We start from the raw sequence: 19,407 nt of genomic DNA, 5'->3' as shown, positions 1-19,407 counted from the left end.
CAAAGCTTATATAAACATAATTCAATTTTTCTCTATTCAATTGAAAAGATATAAATGTCAATCAACAGCCGAATGGATAAATAAGTGTTGGTATAAACTACAACAAAACAAACCCCTACTCTTTGAATTGCCATGCTCTTATTCATAGTCCTTGCTCATGTTGTTACTTCTGATTTTATGGAATGAACATATTCAAGTCAATATCCTTCAAAAATATATGAATATGTTGTTACTTCTGATTTAAACACCCAGTACTGATTACTAGTTTTTATTTACCCTTTAGGTCTCAGATCAAATAATCTCTCAAAAAGACCTTCCTTGAGCAAAACCATGTTTTCTTGTTGTAGACTTTCACAGCACCTTGCAGTTTTCTTTTACAGCAATCATTATAAATAAAGGTACACTTTTGTGCATGATTACATATTCAGTATCTGCCTCCTCATTTACACAGAAGGTCCCTGAAGGTATGAGTGTAATTGTCTTAACTACTGTATCCACAGCAACTAATTCCTGTGTGGTTCATAGAAAGACTGCAATGTATTTGTCTTTGGTGCTAACATGAAGAGATGCCCACGATGTATTTGATTTACAATAAAAAAAAGCTAAGAATCTACAGACACAATGTAATCCCTCTTTTATGAGAACCAAAAAAATTCTAGGGCTATGGGTATAGCTCAGTGGTAAGGTCCTTGCTTAGCATGTTCTGGTCCCTAGCTTTGATTCGCCACTGACAAAGAAATTAAAGAATCTTGATAATAATCTGTGAGATAATCATAAACTTTCATTTTCAATTTTATACATTTCTGTTACTACTTTCAGTCATCAGAAAACAGAGATGACAAAACTCGTTTTATAGTGCTGGGGATTGAGCCCACGGCCTTGTTTAAGCTAGGTGAGTATTCTACCATTGAACTACATCCCCATCCCTGTAAAACCAGTTTCTAAAACCAAAATAAGGTGCCTACTCTAAAGTTATAGTTTATGGATAACTATAGGTTCACTACAATGATGTTTAGTTTTAATTGCTAATTTGACACACTCTAGAATCACCTGAGAAGGGAGGCTTAATAAGGAACTGTCTAGATTGGGCTGGCTTGTGAACATATCTATGAGGGGATTATCTTGATTAATGGGAAGATTGTGGGTGACGCCGTTCCCTGGGTGGGGGATCTAGATTGTTTAAGAGAGAGGAAAGTGAGCTGAGCACTAAGAGCAGGTATTAATTCACTGCTCTCTGCTCTTCACTGTGGATGTCTTATGACTATCTACTTTAAATTCCTACTACCTTAACATTCCTGCAATTATGGACTGTGTGCCAAATACAGCCCTTCTTTCTTAAGACACTCTTATCAGGGTAGTTTATCAGACCAACAGGAAATGAAACTATGATGATTGCTATTTAAAAGCCAAGAAGACATTTAAATCACTGTAGATGTGACTTTCTAAATATAGACTTTTTATGTTTTGTTTTTGTTTTCGAGACAGGGTTTCTCTATGTAGCCTTGGCTGTCTGAAACTAGCTCTGTAGACCAAGTTGGTCTTGAACTCAGAGATTCTGCCTGCCCCTTCCTTCAAGTGCTGGGATTAAAGGTGTATACCACTAGGCTCAGCTATAGACTCTTATGACTTTAAAATGGTACTATTTAGTAGATTCCTTTTCATTGACGAATAGGGTCTGCTACCACTCATACTATTCTCAGGACCTTTTGAACAGGATTCTTTTAAGCTCAATTATTAGTTGCTTCCTCGGTCTTCAAAACAACTTGTTATGATCCAGGAAAATTGAGAACCAGGGGCCAATCTATTCTGGCTACTGGCTGCATTATTGGTTTACCTCATAATTTAGTGTAAATATTTCTATGTTCTATGTGTATGATGGTAAGAGAAAGGGCTGGAAAGAGTTACTATATACATAGACTATTGTGCTATGTATGGGTCCTTTATCATTTTCTGATTACAACCTTGCAATCAGAATATTACCAAGCAGTCTCACATGCCAACTTTTATGTCAAATTTTGCAGGTTCTCTGTTGCTTTAGAAGCTCGGGCACTAGACGACCAGATTTAAGAAATGATATATGAATAAAAAATGAGACATATAGACCCATTTTCTGAATAAAAAAATTTCTGAGTACAAATTTTTTCCTAGAAAATGAGCTTTAGCAGGACATAATGATGCACACCTATAATCACAACACTCAGGATAAAGAAGCAGGAAAGTTGTGAGTTCACACCAGCCTGACCTAGTGTAAAAAGCCATATAGTGAGAACGTGTATAAGAAAACCAAAATAGAACATAAATGAGCTATAGGGCATACACTATATGGCAGTTAACCTTGATGTTTATGTTTCCTGAACAATTCCTAACTCTTTGGATCCTGACAGCTGTTGGTGTTAGACAGCCAAGTTTCAAATACCTGGTGTTAACATATATCTGCATTTTGGTACATCTTTTTTAAATAGTCAGATTTAAGAGGATCATACATTTTGGACGTTTTATGACAATATTGACAATTTAGTGACTCAGACATAATCAGACATACTCTATATGACTACCTGTATACTATGTATTTGTGGGGTTTACAGAAGAATCATATGATCATAAACCTTTCATATCACACTGTCCAGCTATTTCAAATGTGTTTGCTTTAGGCTTACCCTCCTTGTGGATCTATAAGAAGCTAATGGCTACTAAGAGAAAGAAACATTTCTTCACCGTAGTCACTGATAAACTGTCCATGCTCCTGTAAGTAACCCTTATTAAACAAATTGGGTAATTTAAAACAAAACAAAACAAACAAATAAACAAAAACAGCCAGGCAGTGGTTGTGCAAACCTTCAATCCCAGCACTTGGGAGTCAGAGGTAAGCAGATCTCTGTGAGTGAGAGGCCAGCCTGGTCTACAGAGTTAGTTCCAGAACAGCCAAGGCTACACAGAGAAACCCTGTCATGAAAAATAGAAATATAAAAAAATAAAAAAGATATGAAAGTAGAAGGGAAACTATTTAAAAAGAGAACAAAGATCAGAAGGAGTGAGGGGCAAGAAAAGGCAATAGGCATGAATATGATAAAATACATTATACACATGTATGAAAATGTCATAAGAAACATGTAAAATATATGCTGATAAAATTATTTGCTTTTGAAATTAGAAAATGGCATTAAGATAACATGCTAAAGAGAAAAAATAAATTATGTGGCTATAGATTTGCTATGAACTGGAGTAGTTAGAAAGAAATATAAATAGGGTTTGGAAAGATGAAGAAAAGGAGGAAGATATCTAAGGACAATGATGTTCTTCTGTTCACAATTCTAGCATCTAGGATGGAAAACGATATAAGGATGATACAAAATATATTGGTCATTTACTTTATGTCAGATGCTTTCAAGATGACCTAAATGAATGTAAGAAACTCATAATTAGCCAATAGAGGGTAGGTAGGGACAGTGTGGATAGACATTTAACATGATTTAATACCATCTGGAGGGAGACCACATATTCCATTCAAAGCAATTCTCTCAAGTTGAAAGAAATTATGAGAAAGAAATTACTCAAATTAAGTGGTAGCATATATATTCAAGTAATATGACAAGGATTGATTTTCTGAAGAATTTTCTGGTAGACCAATGATTATGGCAGTTAGTAGAAGCAAGAGAACAACACTAGGATGGTGGTAATATAAGGTAATAGTGTCGCGTTAGAAGCCTTGGAAGAGTGTAACTCTGATTTTGGCAGACAAATCTCTTTAAAGGATCTGTTTTACTGTAATGTAAAAAGTAGCTAAGAACAATCTGATATTACAGTTTTTCTATTACATTTTTTGATTAAAAAAAGCATGGAATTTTTTTACTTTTCTAGTAAACACTTAAAAAGAAGAAAAGGCATGTAGAGTAACTCACGTCTTCTGCTTTAACCGCCCACCGTCAGTGTCTGTTTGTTGTGACTGCAGCTTTTCTTCATCATCAGACTGAGTGGCGTCATTGCTACAAGAAGGGTGAGTCATTTTAAAAGATGCCATTTCTCTTCTCAAAAATATCTTTTTATGTTTACTATGCAGCAACTAATCAGAACAAGAAAAACTATCTTGATATGCTTATATAACTTCAAATTAATGAATAGCCTGAGAATTACTAAATAGTTTCTAAGAGTAAAGACTGGAATCTTAAAGCAAGATGCAATTTGCAAAATTTAAAAGAATGCAATTTAATAGCCTATAAAATCCTACTATATGAAGTCTGTGTATATAAACAATAAAATAACCTGTAGATAGCTTTTTCTTGGTCCATGAGGCACAACATATATTAAATTTAATAAAAGATCTTTACTTTTCTTGAATTTATTCCTTAGGCCCTCATTACATCTCATAATGAAAATCAATCATTTTGCTCTAAAGCAGTTTTCAAATACTTACAAAGCAAAGTTTTAGAATACTAAGTGCTCCTCACACATGGCTTTTTAGTCTTAAAATGTTTTGATTCTGTCTCCAGCATAAATCATTTTAAACAACTAGAAACTAAATAGTATGAGATTTAAGATTTAGAATAATTTCCGCAAGTAACTACATGGTATGTCAATAATCAAAGGCAAAGATCAAAGGTAAAGAATGCATACTCAAGCTAATTTTACTTTTAGATTGAAACAGAGGACTGAGTTTAACTAAATAGGGACAGTTGTAGTTCAAAAAAGTTAAATAACATTAAGTCATACCTTACATACTCCTTTGTCCTTCTCATGATGTGTAGAGTGAGAGGATTAATACCTGTTGGCAACTTCTCTTCAGCAAGGCTTAGAGGTATTTCTTCTCCAGTATCCAGGTTCTTAATCATTACACTGGCTAAAATTTCCTAGAGGTAAAAAATAACACCAAGATGACTTGAAACTTAACTATCTTTAAAATTTTATATTATTTTTAATTATGTATATATATGTATGTTGTGCACAGAGGCCAGAGGTGTTGGATCTCTTGGAGCTGGTGTTACAGGTAGTTGTGGATTTTGGTTCTGGGACTCAAACCCAGGTCCTCTGGAAGAGCAGTAGTACTCTTAACTGTTGAGCCAGCTCTCCAGCCTTTAATTATCTTTTTTGAGTCTACAAAACTCTCAAAATGTTAAGGATTTTCTAGATAGTCACTACTGCGCACAATAAACTTAAACATTTATGCTGAGATATAATTCTCATACCATAAAATATTATCCCTTAAAACATGCAATTCAATGGTTAATAATATATTTATAGTTCTTAACTTATCATTAAATTATAATATTTGATTGCTCACAAAGGAAATCAGTTGTATAGTAGCTGTCAATTCCATTTAGTTATTTCTTAGTCTCTGGTAATTACTAATCTACTTTCTGTCTGTATTGATTTGTTTATTCAGGACATTCCATAAATTCACTCAAAAAATATGTATAATGCACACCACACACACACACACACACACACACACACACACACACACACACACACACTGGATTTTTTTCCCCTTATTTATTTATTTATAAGAATTTCCACTTCCTCCCCTCCTCCCAATACCCTCCCGCTCCCCCCACTCTCTCTCCTCCTCCCTCTCCAATCCCAAGAGCAGTCAGAGTTTCCTGCCCTGTGGGAAGTCATATACACATTAGAGTTTTACTCAGCGGTAAAAACCAACGACATCTTGAGTTTTGCATGTTGTATCTTGATTCTTTCATTTAGCATGATATTTTTAAGGTTTATCCAAATATCGATACTGTTTTCTTTTAATTGCTGAAAAATATACTATTGAATGGGCATACTATATTTTATTTAAGGATTCATCCATCATACATGTTTGGGCTGTTTCCATTTTTGGCAATTATAAACAATGTTGCTTTGAATATCTTGTACATTTGTGTGTGGATATGTTTCCATTTTTCTTTAGTATAAAAACAGAAATGGAACTGTTGGGTCATGGTAATATTAACATTTTAAGAAAAGTTAAACTATTTTCCAAAGTATAATTTAGAAAAATGTATTATTTTATTTTAACACATTTGAGAAAGGGTCTAGTTATGTTGGTCAGAATGACCTCAAACTAATGATCTGCTATTGTTGGCCTTCAAAGAATTGAAATTATTTTTATTTTCTGTGTATGGTGTTTTGCCGGCATGTATGTCTGTGCACCACATGTACATAATTCCGATGAAGGCCAGAAGAGGGCATTAGATCCCTTGGAACTGGAGTTACAGACAGTTGTAATCATGCGTGTTCCAGAAATCAAACCTGGGTTCTTTAGAAGAACAACCATTGCTCTTCTTAGCTGCAGGGCCATCTCGCTAGCCCCCTACTCTAAAGTTCAAAGGTAAGAAACCATTATAGAGTTAGGGAAATGGCTCAGCAGATAAAAGGTCTAAAGGCCAACTCTGAGTTCAGTCCAAAGGACATATATAGTAGAATGAGAGATCCAAGTCTTACAAATTATCCATTGACTTTCATATTTGTACTGTGGCATGCATGTACCCATTAAGTACACGCACGCACGCACACATGCACACAAATAAATGTTAAAAAAGCATCTGAAATACTAGGATTATTTTAAAGCTCATCTTTTATAAAATACAGATCGTGCTTTTCTGCTGGGTGTGCATGTACATGTGGTACTGGGAATGGAACCTATGACTTTATGAATGCTAGCAAACATACAACTGAGTTACAGACTCAGACGGTTTTGCCTTTTTCTTTTTGATTTAATGTCTCAGAAAGTTACCAGGCTGGCCTTGAACTTACTCTGTAGTCCAAGTAGATCCTGAACTTGTGACCCTCCTACCTCAGTGTCCTGAGTGCTGGGGATTATAGGCCTGCTTTGCCATCAGTCTGTCTTAGATTCTGCTTTGAATGTAAGTATTCCACTGCATATCTTTGTGAAATGGCAAGTTTCCATCAGAGAGTCAAACTTCAGTATATAAATAAAATTCCAAACCTAAGATACTCTTAATTTTAATGATTTTGGCCTAAAAGTAACTCATTATACATGTCAAAATTACTAAACAAGTTCACTGTTCCTGGTATTGAAATGAAGTTCAAAAAGATGGAAATACTGATTTCCTGGATTTAGTCATTATATACTGTATCAGTTTATCAAACCATCACATTACAACCCATAAATATGTACAAATGTGAAATGTCAATTTAAAAATCCAGTAAGTTATATGCAACATGAAACAAGAGTGTGTTAACTATTTTTAGGTGCAGTGTAGAGCCATTATGTACTCTTACAGTGCTATGCAGTCAACACCACAACCCATCTCTAGAACTTTCTCATTTTCCCATTATTTTTACATTTTATGCTTTTAAGAACAAAAAAGTTAAATTCTACCTCATCAGTAAGCTCTCTCCCAGAGTTGGATCTAGGTCTCTGAGGGCCCATCACTTCCCCTGCTACCGTCTGCAAATCAGGTGCTTTTCCATTTTCCTAAAATTATAATTATACAAACAGACTAAATGAATTTCTATAATTTTTAATTATTCATTACGATGCATACTTCTACAAAATTCCACAAATCAGAAAATAGAGCCTACTGAAAATTTAAATTAATGATTCCATTTTAGTCCTTTACTATTCTCTACATGTTGAAAGATATTAGACACCAAAATTACTGTTGCCCATGAAATAGTGCCTTAGTAGTATCACAAACAAATAAATATTTTATTTGAGCCCATTCAAATCAACAGTTCTCTACTAAGATTGCAATTAATTCAAGCCATATGTGGATACTGCTAAAGAAGACTTAGGACAACTTCTGTTTATTTAAAGAATTAGACAACAAATATGTTAAAAATTCACATACAGTTGCTGCATATTCTTCTAGATTAAAAAAAACAATGCTTTAAAAAGACAAACACCATGTTGATTCTACAAAAAGAGACTGCTTGTGACCTCTACTGTATTGTTATAACAAGATGGTAATGTCACATTTCCAGGTCTGCCAACCCTCCTCACCTCAGCTACTATATAAATTACCCCGAGTTCCAGAATTTGGCTGTGGTAAAATGCTATGCAGTTTTTTTTTTGTATAGCCTAGTACATGAAGTGTTTTATATCTAGGAAAATGAACTTATTAAAATAGAAGCAGCTGGTTTTAAAAATACCTATAACATGTCACATACTTGGCATATATTAGCACATTTCATTTTCGCAGAAAACTTTCAAGGTGAATACTTTTCCCATGTTTTATCAATAGGGCATCTAAGAATCAGATGCTAAATAGCTACCTAGCTCACTAAACTAGTTAGTAGTCAAGCCAGAAAGGGAAGTGAGGTGGTCAGGCATGGGAGACAAAGAGAAGAAAGAGGGTTTCAATAATTCAGTCAGCTAGTTATATGAAGCTTGAATTAGCCTATACCCAATATAATAGTAATTCACCAACCTGGGCAGTAACTATTTTATCTCCACTTGTAGCACTTGCCAAATCAAGAGAAGGCTGGGAATCTCTAACTGTACTCTCTGAAGCCACATTTGCAGTAAGGAGAGAATCAGATGTAATGTTGTCTTTGGGTACTGCAATGATAATAAAATAATAATAGTAATAATAATAATGAAGATATTAATAACAGAAGAATAATACCAACAATTTTACACACACACACACACACACACTCACACACACGGATAAAGAAGTATTTTAACCTTTATTTAATTCTTATAACAAGCCTATGAGAACAGTGGCTTTTATTATTCTTGTTTATTAAAGACCATGGTTCAAATGAATTACTTAACTTCTTCAAGACTGCACAGTTTATACATTCAAAGATTAGCATTTAAATTTATGTTGTTTTACGTCTTTCACTCCCATTTTATTCCTACCACTCCATATCAATTCTTAGAGGGTTAAAAAATGTAAAAGTCTGGAGTCTGAAAATACTATTAAAGTAAAATAATATTATTTTAACTTATGACCAGTATAATACCTTTCAGCTTTTGTCAACTTAGTCAAGAAATAATTTATATATCTTAATTATCATAGCAGTTATTCTTTAGCACAAATTGAAACAAAAGCAGAAAAGTTAGCTGAGAATCAAAACAGATGCCTATACTCAAGAAGTAGAGGCAGAAGATCTCCACAAATTCAAGGACAGCCCAGTCAACATAGCAAGTTACATGCTGGTCTGGATGATATAAAAGGGACCCTATCTTACTTCTTCCCAACCTAAAGCAGAAAAGTTAGTTTCAACTATCATATTTCCCAACCAAAATATTTCTCAGTTAATACTTGCCATCCAGATCAGGTGTTTTAAGAGATTCAAGCTCCAATTCACTTTTCTTTTTTCTTGGTGGTGGTGCAGGTCGGGTTGGAGGTGGGGGTCTAGGAGGTGGGAAATTAGTTGGTGGAGGTGGGCGTGCAGGAACAGGCTTCTTTGTACTGGCTACTATATCAGGTTCTGGAGTAAGGTGCCTTGGGGGTTTGGCGGGAGCCACTTCTTCCGCAGCAGCAAAATCTTTAGTAGACAAAGAATCTGAGGATGCAGGATCTAGAATATCGCTTTCTTTGACTTCCATTGCTTCCTTGCTCAGTATTTCGGTTTCCAGTTCAGAAACATCAAGCTGCTCAGCTGAACTTACTTCAGCTACATTAGCAATTTCATCTACAGTCTTCTCACAGGAGTCCTCAGAAGGAAAACATCTTTGTGCTTCTAATTCAGCTTCTTCAAATACATTTGGACTGTCTGCCTTTCCAGAGTCATGTTGTAGCTCATGCTCTATGGATAATAGTCCAGGGATGTCACTAAAGTCTGTCTCAGCCACATAAGAACTGGCAGTAGCCTGATCAGACAGTCCTTTCCCTTTGGAATCCAAAGAGTCATCTTCTAATTGTAGTACTTTCTGACTTTCCTCAATAATACTTTCAATTATCTAATGAAAAGTTAAAACGCAGTTTTAAAAATAATGAAGTTATTTACAACAACAAAGTAATAGCTAATTCAATATATATGACAGGCAATGTCTGTAACACTTTATTGATTTTAAATTAATCTTTACAACAAATGTATAAAAATTTGCTCCTATTGTCATAATTTTACAAATGAAGGAACTAAAGCATTCATGGACCAAGTGATTTATCCAATGTTTTCGAGTTAGTGATAAAAGTGGCATAAGTCCTAGAAGTTTGCTTCCAGAATCTATACACTTACACATTGTAATAGCGAATCTGTGTTATTATAGTATCACAAAAGTTCAATGAACCCTGTAAAATGAAGCCATATATCTCCTCATGAAGACTTCAAATTTCAAGAGTTTATTTACATAGTTATGCCAAACTTGTTGCAATAACTCCCTGCTGTCTCTAGTTAACAAAAATCACAAAAACAAAATCCACCTAGGATTAGAATTGAACTTGCTGCAGTCTGAACTCAAGACTACATCAGAAAAGTCAGCAGATGCAAGGTAATAAACACACTTGAATCAATTATAAGGCTTCATTCTTCAGACTCTGGGGGTCTATGAATAGAGTTCCAACATCCAGCCCACACTGCTCCCACTCCTCCTATTTCTTATATCTAAGTGAAAAATATACACGGGAGTGGGGGGTCTATGTCTTCAAGTACTATTAAAAGAAAATATATCTTCTATCCAGTCTTGTCATTACTAACACATTAAATTCCCCGATCCACTCATCCTTCTACCATACCAAACCCGAATTCTGCTTTTTCAATTCCCCAGCTCCAGTAAGTTAACGGAATATGTTGCAGACCTGCCCTGATCAGCTTTGTTACAATTCCATACTAGTAAAACTGGCTGTTATTGTTGTTCAGTAAGATTTGCCCTTGATTTCCCAGTATATTACAAGTAATAGTTTTTCACTATCTTAAAAATTTTAGTACTAGAAATTTCCTCATTTTACCACATATAATATTAACTAAGGTCCACAATGTTTGTCACATTTGGCATTTAATCAGCATTAACGACTTTAGTGGTAACAGAAGTCAGATAACAATGTATGTGAAAATGAGTAACAGAGGTCATTGCGGAAGAGGAAGTGGAAAGAGTGTAAGAGCCAGAGGCAGTAAATGACCACAAGGAAACTGATGCAGCATACAGCAGAACAAATGAAGTGTGAACTCACAGAGGCTCTGACACCATGTGTGTATAAGTCCCGTGCAAGCTCACATTAGACCAAATCCTAGCATGAAGAAGGGTTGTGGGCACAAAGCTCCACCCCTAGCCCAGAAGCTTCTGGCAATTGATAACTGTGTGAAGAAAGAGAGTCAGTTTTCTCAAGAGTATGACCCCTGGTAAGTTGACCATGCTCTCGTGGAAGACCACACGTCCAAGAATATATGGGCAACACATATAGGATTTGATAAGTTTTGAAAAGGGCAAAGACACAATGTTTGAAGGGGAAGTAAAGGGGTGAATTTGGGAGGAGCTGGGGAAAGGTGAATATTTTCAGAACACGTGAGCAATTCTCAAAGAACTAAAGAATGACTAAAACTTGAAGACATAGAGTCAGCTGGGTACAATGTAATTCTTAAAAATTACATTGCCTGGTGGTTGCCTAGCATTTACTAGGCCCTCGGTTAGATCCTTAGTACCAGGGGAGTTGGGAAGGAGGGCTTGACTGTAAATAGAAAAAAAAAACTTCAAAAAAAAGTGACCCAGCATTTTTCTAAGCTGAAGGGAAGTTAGCCACAGGAGAGAAAGTTAACAGAATAAACTTCTCAAATTCTAGAGATGAAAGGAAAGAAAGCTTTCTGTGTATCACATCCAGTATACTTGACCCTGTGATGGTCTCATTAGATAGCTAGATTATCTTTTTTTTTTTCAGAAGAAGGATCTGAGGGAAAACCATTAGGAAATTTCCCCAAATGCTACATAGGTAGTAAACAAAAATGTCCAAACTTAAAATCCATGTAATCTTCCACATAATACTTTGGATAGGGAATAAAAAGAATACTTAATTGTCAGCAATAGATGATAGAATATAGAAATAAAAGATGAAAACAAGTTTACAAATAAGAGGAAAATAGAGAAAAAAGGGGCTTTCAGGCTTGTTAGCCTCCTATGTCTATGTGCAGAAGAAAACAAGGGATGGGGAAGAGCCACAGTAAGGGCAAGGTTATTACAAAGGTTTGACATGATCACTGTGTGAAACAGACAGGTTCATGCTATAAAAATGAGGTGTCAAGATGAGGCTGAAAATTCTGTCTTCCCTCGTCTGTTCTAGTCTCCCTCTTCTCTGACCTTACCATTCACTACAGCACGAACAACACAACACACAGACCACACAGGCTAGCTTGGCACATTCGCTTTCCTCACAACAGACCATCAGTTTCTGGAGAACAAGTCACATTCTTCAGTCTGCTGATGATACACACCTTCCATACCTATTTATGGCACCTAACTATTATTTGTTAATGGATTTTAAACAATGCAATGGGTAAAAAAGAAAATAGAACTAAAAGCAACAAAGAGCTGCTGCTGCTATTCTTCATACATCAAAAGCTCACTGTTTTCTGAGTGATATAAAATGAAACCCAGATACTTCAGTATGACATTCTTATAACTTGGATTTATTAGCCTCATCCTCAAACAGTCTGCACATTCCCCATCTCTAAGCCATTGGTGATGTTTTTCCTCTTTTATTTCTACCTGCCAAAATTTTATATGTTCATCAAAAATCAGTTCACATGCTACTTTCCCCATAAAGTTATGTCAGTTCCTACTGTCCAATAGGAGATTGTTTCTCTTTGGGTTTTTGTAATGTTTTGTAAATTTGGTACAACATTTATTAAATTTATTTTCATCCAATTTCCTGATTTTCTTTTTACATATGGTTGTATGCAGGCTGGCTTCAAACTCCTGATGTAGCCAGAGGATGACTGACTTTTTCTGATTCTTTTCCTCGACAACGCAAGTGCTGCGGTTAGAAATTTGTGCCACCATATCTGGATATGCTTACTCAAATTCCTCTTCTAAATGTAAGATACTTCTGAGCACAGTAGTTGGTATTATATTTCTATGATCCTTTAACAATTAATGCTTAATTCATCTTAAAAGGCTAAAACTTTAAAAGATTGTTAAACCTCACTTTATGTCCCACAGAATTTTCTCACTACTTCTTTGGTTTCTATTTAAATTCTCCTTCAAATCACTATAGACAGGATAAATTGGAAGTTGGTAGCTGATTTTTAAAGGGGTGAAATTAAAAACTAGGAAAGTGATGAATGCCTATAATCCTAGCACTTGAGTGGCTGAAGGAGGAGGAAGACGAGAAAAAATGGCAAAAAAAAAATCAACAAGTTTCAACAATAAAAATGACTGAATATAACTTAAAACATTTGGTGGAAACATAGTAATGAAATATGAAGCACATATAAACATGGTAAGAATAAAAGTTCTAGCTACATTGTAACCGGGAAGAAAAGAAATATATGCAAATGGTTGAGAACCATGAGTGAATCAAGAAAAAAAGAATCAAAGAAGCTGCTCCACTGGAGAACCATTGTGGTTTCTGATTTTTAAAACCAGCTCTATTTTTACTCTATATGCTAATATATAAGAATACCTCTTCTCCATAAAGGGATTTTTCTCTTTTACAGAAAAGATATGATCAACATTAAAATTCATATTCTGCTATATTTATAAATTTTATAAGGGTAGAATAGTGTATGTAGCTCCACTGACAGCAAATGTGCCACCAATCCATCCCAGCTGTGGAGACACTTTCAGTTGTCATGACAAAAGGATGGAGAGATGCTACTGGTGTCCAGGCAGGTAGAAGAGTCCTGCACTGCACACAGTAGTGGCTGCTCCTCCACAACAATGAGCATGAAGAGAGCTACTGTTGGAGAAGTTCTGTAGTAGAGAAGGAGTTGTTTTGCTGGGCTCTATTAACTTACCAGCTACAACAGCGCCCACAGCCCATGAAACACGCAAAACACTCAAAAATAAATGAACACAAATCTTTTTCCTTGGAATTTATGCTGACACTGCTAATGGCCCATTTTACAACGCTTATTGTTTTAATTGTGCCTAATGTGTGTATTACAGGCAGAGGTTAGATAAGGATAATTGTGTCTTCCTCCATATTCTCTACCTTATTTTCCCTTGAGACAGGATTTGCCTCCTGGTTTGCAGGCCAGAAAACTCCTGTTGGGATCCACCTGTCTACAGCCCTGAACTCCCAAACGCAAGCACACGTGGTTAGGAATAGCTTTTCTTTTTACATAGATTCTGGGGATTTGAACTCGGATCCCCATGCTTAAACAGCAAGTGTTCTTACCCACTGAGACATCTCCCCATTCCCAGCCCCAAAATATGTGTCTTGCATTCAGGCTCTCTTCTTGCAAACTAACTTCTGGAGCTTCACAGCACTGATTATTTAAAAAGGCATCAAGGATCCTATCAGTGTAAGGACTTCCTGGTATCTCTGACTCCTAAAGATAACATAATTTGCTACAATGAGCCTTTTAGTATCTTTAAATTCTATTTGTTGTTGTTCTTGATGATGATGATTTGATAGAGTCTCAGTATATAGCCCTGGCTGTCCTGGAGCCCACTCTGCAAACCAGGCTGGACTCAAACTCATAGAGATCTACCTGCCTCTAACTCCTAAGTGGTGGGATTAGAGGTGTGCAACACCATGCCTGGCTCAGAATCTGCAACTTTTAATAGTAAACTCAAGATTTGAAACTCAGAAACCAATAAATACAAGCATATTTTGCTGTTGCTTTAATTGTTTTTGATTGTTTGAGACAGAATCACCCTTTGTAGCCCTGGTTGACCTAGAACTCACTATATATATCACAAAGATTCACTTTCTCCTGCCTTCCAAGTGCTGAGATTAAAGGCCTGTGTCATACTACTCAGAGGCCATATTAAACAAACAACTGTTTCAACCATAAATTACCAAGTAGATGGTGACGTGACTTCTAAAGAAGGCCAATGTGCCTTTCACCATAAAGCTGATCATGCAAACATATGCTAAAACAATTAGTATGTACAGAACAGTATGCTGAAACAATACAGAAAATGTTCTAGTTTAAATGCATCATAAATTTGATATCCTCTATAAACTAAAGTTGATATTATATCTTTCCAACCTTTTTAGATACATCTTGTCTCAGTTCTTGTACAGGGGGGGACTCATTTCCAGCTTTTTGTGCTGTGTTCTCTGTTTCCTGTTTAAAGAAGGAAAGAAACAGACCAAATGATGATTTTTATTTAAAAGTCTCCTCAAAAAGGATGCAAGGGAAAAAAATAAAGCATTCTTAAATCAAAGAAGACATGAGATTTTGTTTAAAATTAAAACACAAATAATACTAAACAAAGCAAAGAAACATAAAAGATACCAACAGATAGTATGCCATCTATGACACTGGGATTTGCAAAAAAAATAAAAAGCAGTAAATTTGTAATTTTTCACTTTTTTAAATGTGAAAAATTGAGCCTAATTTTCACAAAGATTTATTTCTATTTTATATGTATGGGTATTCTGCCTGAGTGTATGTATATACACAATATGGATGCCTGTAGAGACCAGAAGCCACTGGGTCCCATGGAACTAGAGTTGCAGAGAGTTATGAGCTGCCACAGGGGTGCTGGGATCCAAATGTGGGTCTTCTGAAAGAACAGAAGGTTACTCCAGACTCCTCAGCTTGTCTTTTTAACAGTAAAAACTAATAGAGGGCTGGTGAGATGGCTCAGAGGGCCAAAGAGCTTGTCACAAGCCTGACAACCTGAGTTCAATCCCTGGAACACACAGCCTGGAAGGGGAGAACCAACTCCCTCTGATCTCCAGAGTTGAGATTAACATGCATGTGCCCCCAGTAATAATAATAATAATAATTTTAAATTTTAAACATTTAATAGATGATAAGAAGTCCAGAATATCTTTGTAGCTAGAAAACATTAGGATCAAAAATATTTTCCTGGGACTAAAGAGATGGCTCAGTGATTATATACACTGAGCTGCTTTTCCAGAGGATACAGGTTCAATTCCTAGAAACCAAATGGTGACTCACAACATAAGAGTCGGTGATTTCGGATCCTCCAGGATAATCTAATACCCTCTTCTGGCCACTGCTGGCACTAGGCAAGCAAGGGGTACACAGCTATACATGCAGGCAAAACACTTATACACACTAAATAAATAGCTGTTAAAAATACTTTCCAAAAGTATTACTGTATAAATATGTAAAAATAAAAATCTTATGACACAGAAAAGCATATTTTGAGAATATTTTTAAAGTCTATACGCTTTAGATTAAAAGAAGCAAGGTTAAACCAGAAGTTAAATGAAGGTTTCAAAAACACTAAAAGATGAATAAAATTTCCAGGTGGTGGTGGCACACACCTCTAATTCCAGCATGTGGGAGGATCTCTGTGAGCTCAAGGCCAGTCTGGTCTACAAGAACTAGTTCCAGAACAGGCTCCAAAGCTACAGAGAAACCCTGTCTTGAAAAAAATGGGGAAAAAAGATGAATAAAATTAAACTCACCAAAAATACATAGATATGTGTGTGTATATATGTATACATTTATATGCACATAAATACAAACATGTGGGAAGTTAGAAAAGTAGACACAGACACCGTATTGCGGCTAGAGTAAAATAATCGTTTCATATATTTATAAATCTTGCTTTTTATATTTATAAAAGGATAGCAATTTAAATGTGACTTCTGATATAATGAAATATCAATTCATAATTCTTCGTCACAGAGCTTGTTAGAGGAAGGCTGCCATAACTTTCATAGACAAGTGATATAAGGCATATAGGATATGTGTGTGTGTGTGTGTGTGTGTGTGTGTAGGTATGTATTAAGATAGCACTTATAAAATTATCAGAATTGTTTACATGAGTACTAATTCTAAGATGAAGCTTTGCCAAAGATGACTACTGTTTAGTATAATTGAGTAAAATATTCTACTGAAATCTTTTATAGCCTTGAAACATTTTCAATCTCAAGTTTGTTTCTTTGGATTTCTCAATATTTGGGGAATACTATTAATTTTATTCTAGAATCTGATCAAGGATCATTCCCCTATGGAATCTTAGGTATCAGGTAACATCTAAACTCTCCCACAGCCCATGAGGGCTTAACATGATGTGGCCCTCTTCCTACACACTTGACAGCTCATGTCATCACCACCCACAATACCTAGGTTCAGTAAATCCTTGCTATTAGGGTTCAAGTGACATTTTTGTCATAGAAGGCTTGCCTGACCATCATTTAAAAAATATTTATTTGGGGGCTGGAGAGATGGCTCGGTGGTTAAGAGCACTGCTTGCTCTTCCAAAGGTCCTGAGTTCAATTCCCAGCAACCACATGGTGGCTCACAACCATTTGTAATGAGATCTGGTGCCCTCTTCTGGCCTGCAGACATACACAGACAGAATATTGTATACATAATAAATAAATAAATATTTAAAAAATATATTTATTTGATTTGATGTGTATGTGTGTGTCTATTAGTGGACATATACGGGAGATTGGAGCAGGAGGATTAAACAGGGAAGAGGAGATAGGAGAGCAGTAAGGGAGAGAATGTGGGTAGGGACAACTAACACTAAAGGCCACATGAAAACAGTGCCCCAACTAGATATCTTTCATCACCAAGTGAAAACAATGCCGGGAATGGGCTATATCTAGTTGAATCATTGTCCAAAGGGGCCCCTAAACATTGGCTATTGCCAAGGCTATTGGTTGCTCTCCACAAACTGATGGCAAGGTCCTATTGCTGAAGACAATTCTTACACATCTTACTGAACATGGAGAATTTGAGCTGGTGCCTAACTAGAGCCTTCACCCCTACTGACTAGTGTTTAAGGTACTCTGCATACTACCAGGGAAAAAAGATAACCATCTACAAATGCGGCGATCTACAACGATGCAAGATATACTGGACAGTAGTGGTGCAAACATGGGAGAAACCAACAACTCTCTGATTGGATTTAAGACCTACTCCGCAAGAAGGAAACCACACCTAACATTGCTCAGGTGGCTGTGAATGGGTCTAGAGGAAAACAAAATACTATTGGATTGGTAAAGGAACATAGCAATAAAATGACGCCTAATGCAATTTTTTTATACCCATAAATAGTGCTTCCCTCAGCAATCATCAGAGAAGCTTCCTCTTGCAGTAGATGGTAACGAACAGACTGACCGACAACTAGACAATGTGGAGAGAGTGAGAGACTTTGGAACACTCAGTCTTAAATGGGATGTCTTCATCAAATCCTTCTCCTCAGGGCTTAGGAAGCTATGAAGAAGAGGAGGCAGAAAGATTCTAAGAGCCAAAGGGGATGGAGGACACCAAGGAAATAGTGTCTTCAAGACACAATAGGACTGATGGAGGGAGGGAAGCAGAGAAAAATGTAGAGCTCAATATATATATATATATCCGATCCCAGGCCCAAGAAACTATATTGCATTAACAACCACTCACACAAAAAATTAGTTCTCTACCAAATGGAGTCTCTATTTAGTACACATAAAGACAGATTCTATGCTCAGCAGTCAATGGCCAACACAAACTGAACTCAGTGGTATTTTGTAGACTTTTTGACTCATATTGCATTGTTTGGACTTTTTTTGCTTTGTTTGCTGTTTTTTTTTGCTTGTATAATATAGTTTTCTAATTTTGTGCTTTTATGGATTTTGGTTGTGTGTGTATGTGTTTATACTTTGTTTTTTATGGTTTGTTTTTTGTTTTCTAAAGAAAGAGAGAAAGAAAGTGCATAGAGTTAGGGAGGTAGGGGAAGTGGGGAGGATCTGGGAGGAAGGGAGGATCTTGGAGGATTTGGGGGAAGGGAAGTTGCAATCAGAATATATTATATGAAATTTTTTCAATAAAAGTAAAAATTAACTTAAAAATGAAAACAACATGTTTATTTGTTTAATTTTATGTGCGTGTGTGTGTGTGTGTGTGTGTGTGTGTGTGTGTGAGTGAGTGCATTTATGCACTGCATGGCCACAGTGCCCATCAAGATCAGAAGGTTTTAGATCCTCTGGAATAGAAATTATAAATGGTTGTGATCCATCATCTGTGTGCTGGGAACCACACCTGGGCTCTCTGTAAGAGCAGTAAGCACTCCTACCCACCAATCAATCTCTCCAGACCTTTTTACTGACCATCTTAAAGTAACTTTTCAGAATCTGAAATGAACTTTGTTACTTGCTTAGTTTTTTTCTTCCTGTTCCATTAGAGTATAACAACTGTCTACAGTTACAGTTTCTATTTTTGTGAAGAGACAATACGATCATGGCAACTCTTAAAAAGGAAAGTGCTGTGGGACAATGGTCTATACCTTGTCACTTATATTTTAAATAAATGCTGATTGGCCAGTAGCCAGGCAGGAAGTATAGGCAGGATGACCAGGCAGGAAGAAGAGGCAAGACAATGAGAATTCTAGGAAGAGGAAAGTTCTTTCTGCAGTTGTAACCCAGC

General features: G+C 36.0%; 1 protein-coding gene across 3 annotated transcripts in view; it reads right to left on the bottom strand.

Annotated features, from left to right (window-relative positions):
- Wdr44 (WD repeat domain 44) overlaps positions 1–19,407 on the bottom strand; it is a 112,052-nt gene that overhangs the window by 39,419 nt on the left and 53,226 nt on the right. For 2 of the 3 annotated variants that reach the window (XM_048450381.3, XM_048450379.3), the window contains 6 exons: positions 15,058–15,135; positions 9,232–9,868; positions 8,385–8,515; positions 7,334–7,429; positions 4,708–4,844; positions 3,900–3,983 (listed from right to left, as the gene is read on the bottom strand). In XM_048450381.3, the coding sequence (XP_048306338.2) occupies positions 3,900–3,983; positions 4,708–4,844; positions 7,334–7,429; positions 8,385–8,515; positions 9,232–9,868; positions 15,058–15,135 (1,163 nt within the window). The remainder of the gene's footprint in view (positions 1–3,899; positions 3,984–4,707; positions 4,845–7,333; positions 7,430–8,384; positions 8,516–9,231; positions 9,869–15,057; positions 15,136–19,407) is intronic. The other variant, XM_048450380.3, reaches the window with a different exon arrangement.

Source organism: Myodes glareolus, chromosome X (genome assembly GCF_982192425.1).
Source record: "Myodes glareolus chromosome X, mMyoGla1.1, whole genome shotgun sequence".
NCBI classification, from domain to species: Eukaryota; Metazoa; Chordata; class Mammalia; order Rodentia; family Cricetidae; genus Myodes; species Myodes glareolus.
This window is presented reverse-complemented; position numbering and strand designations above follow the sequence as displayed.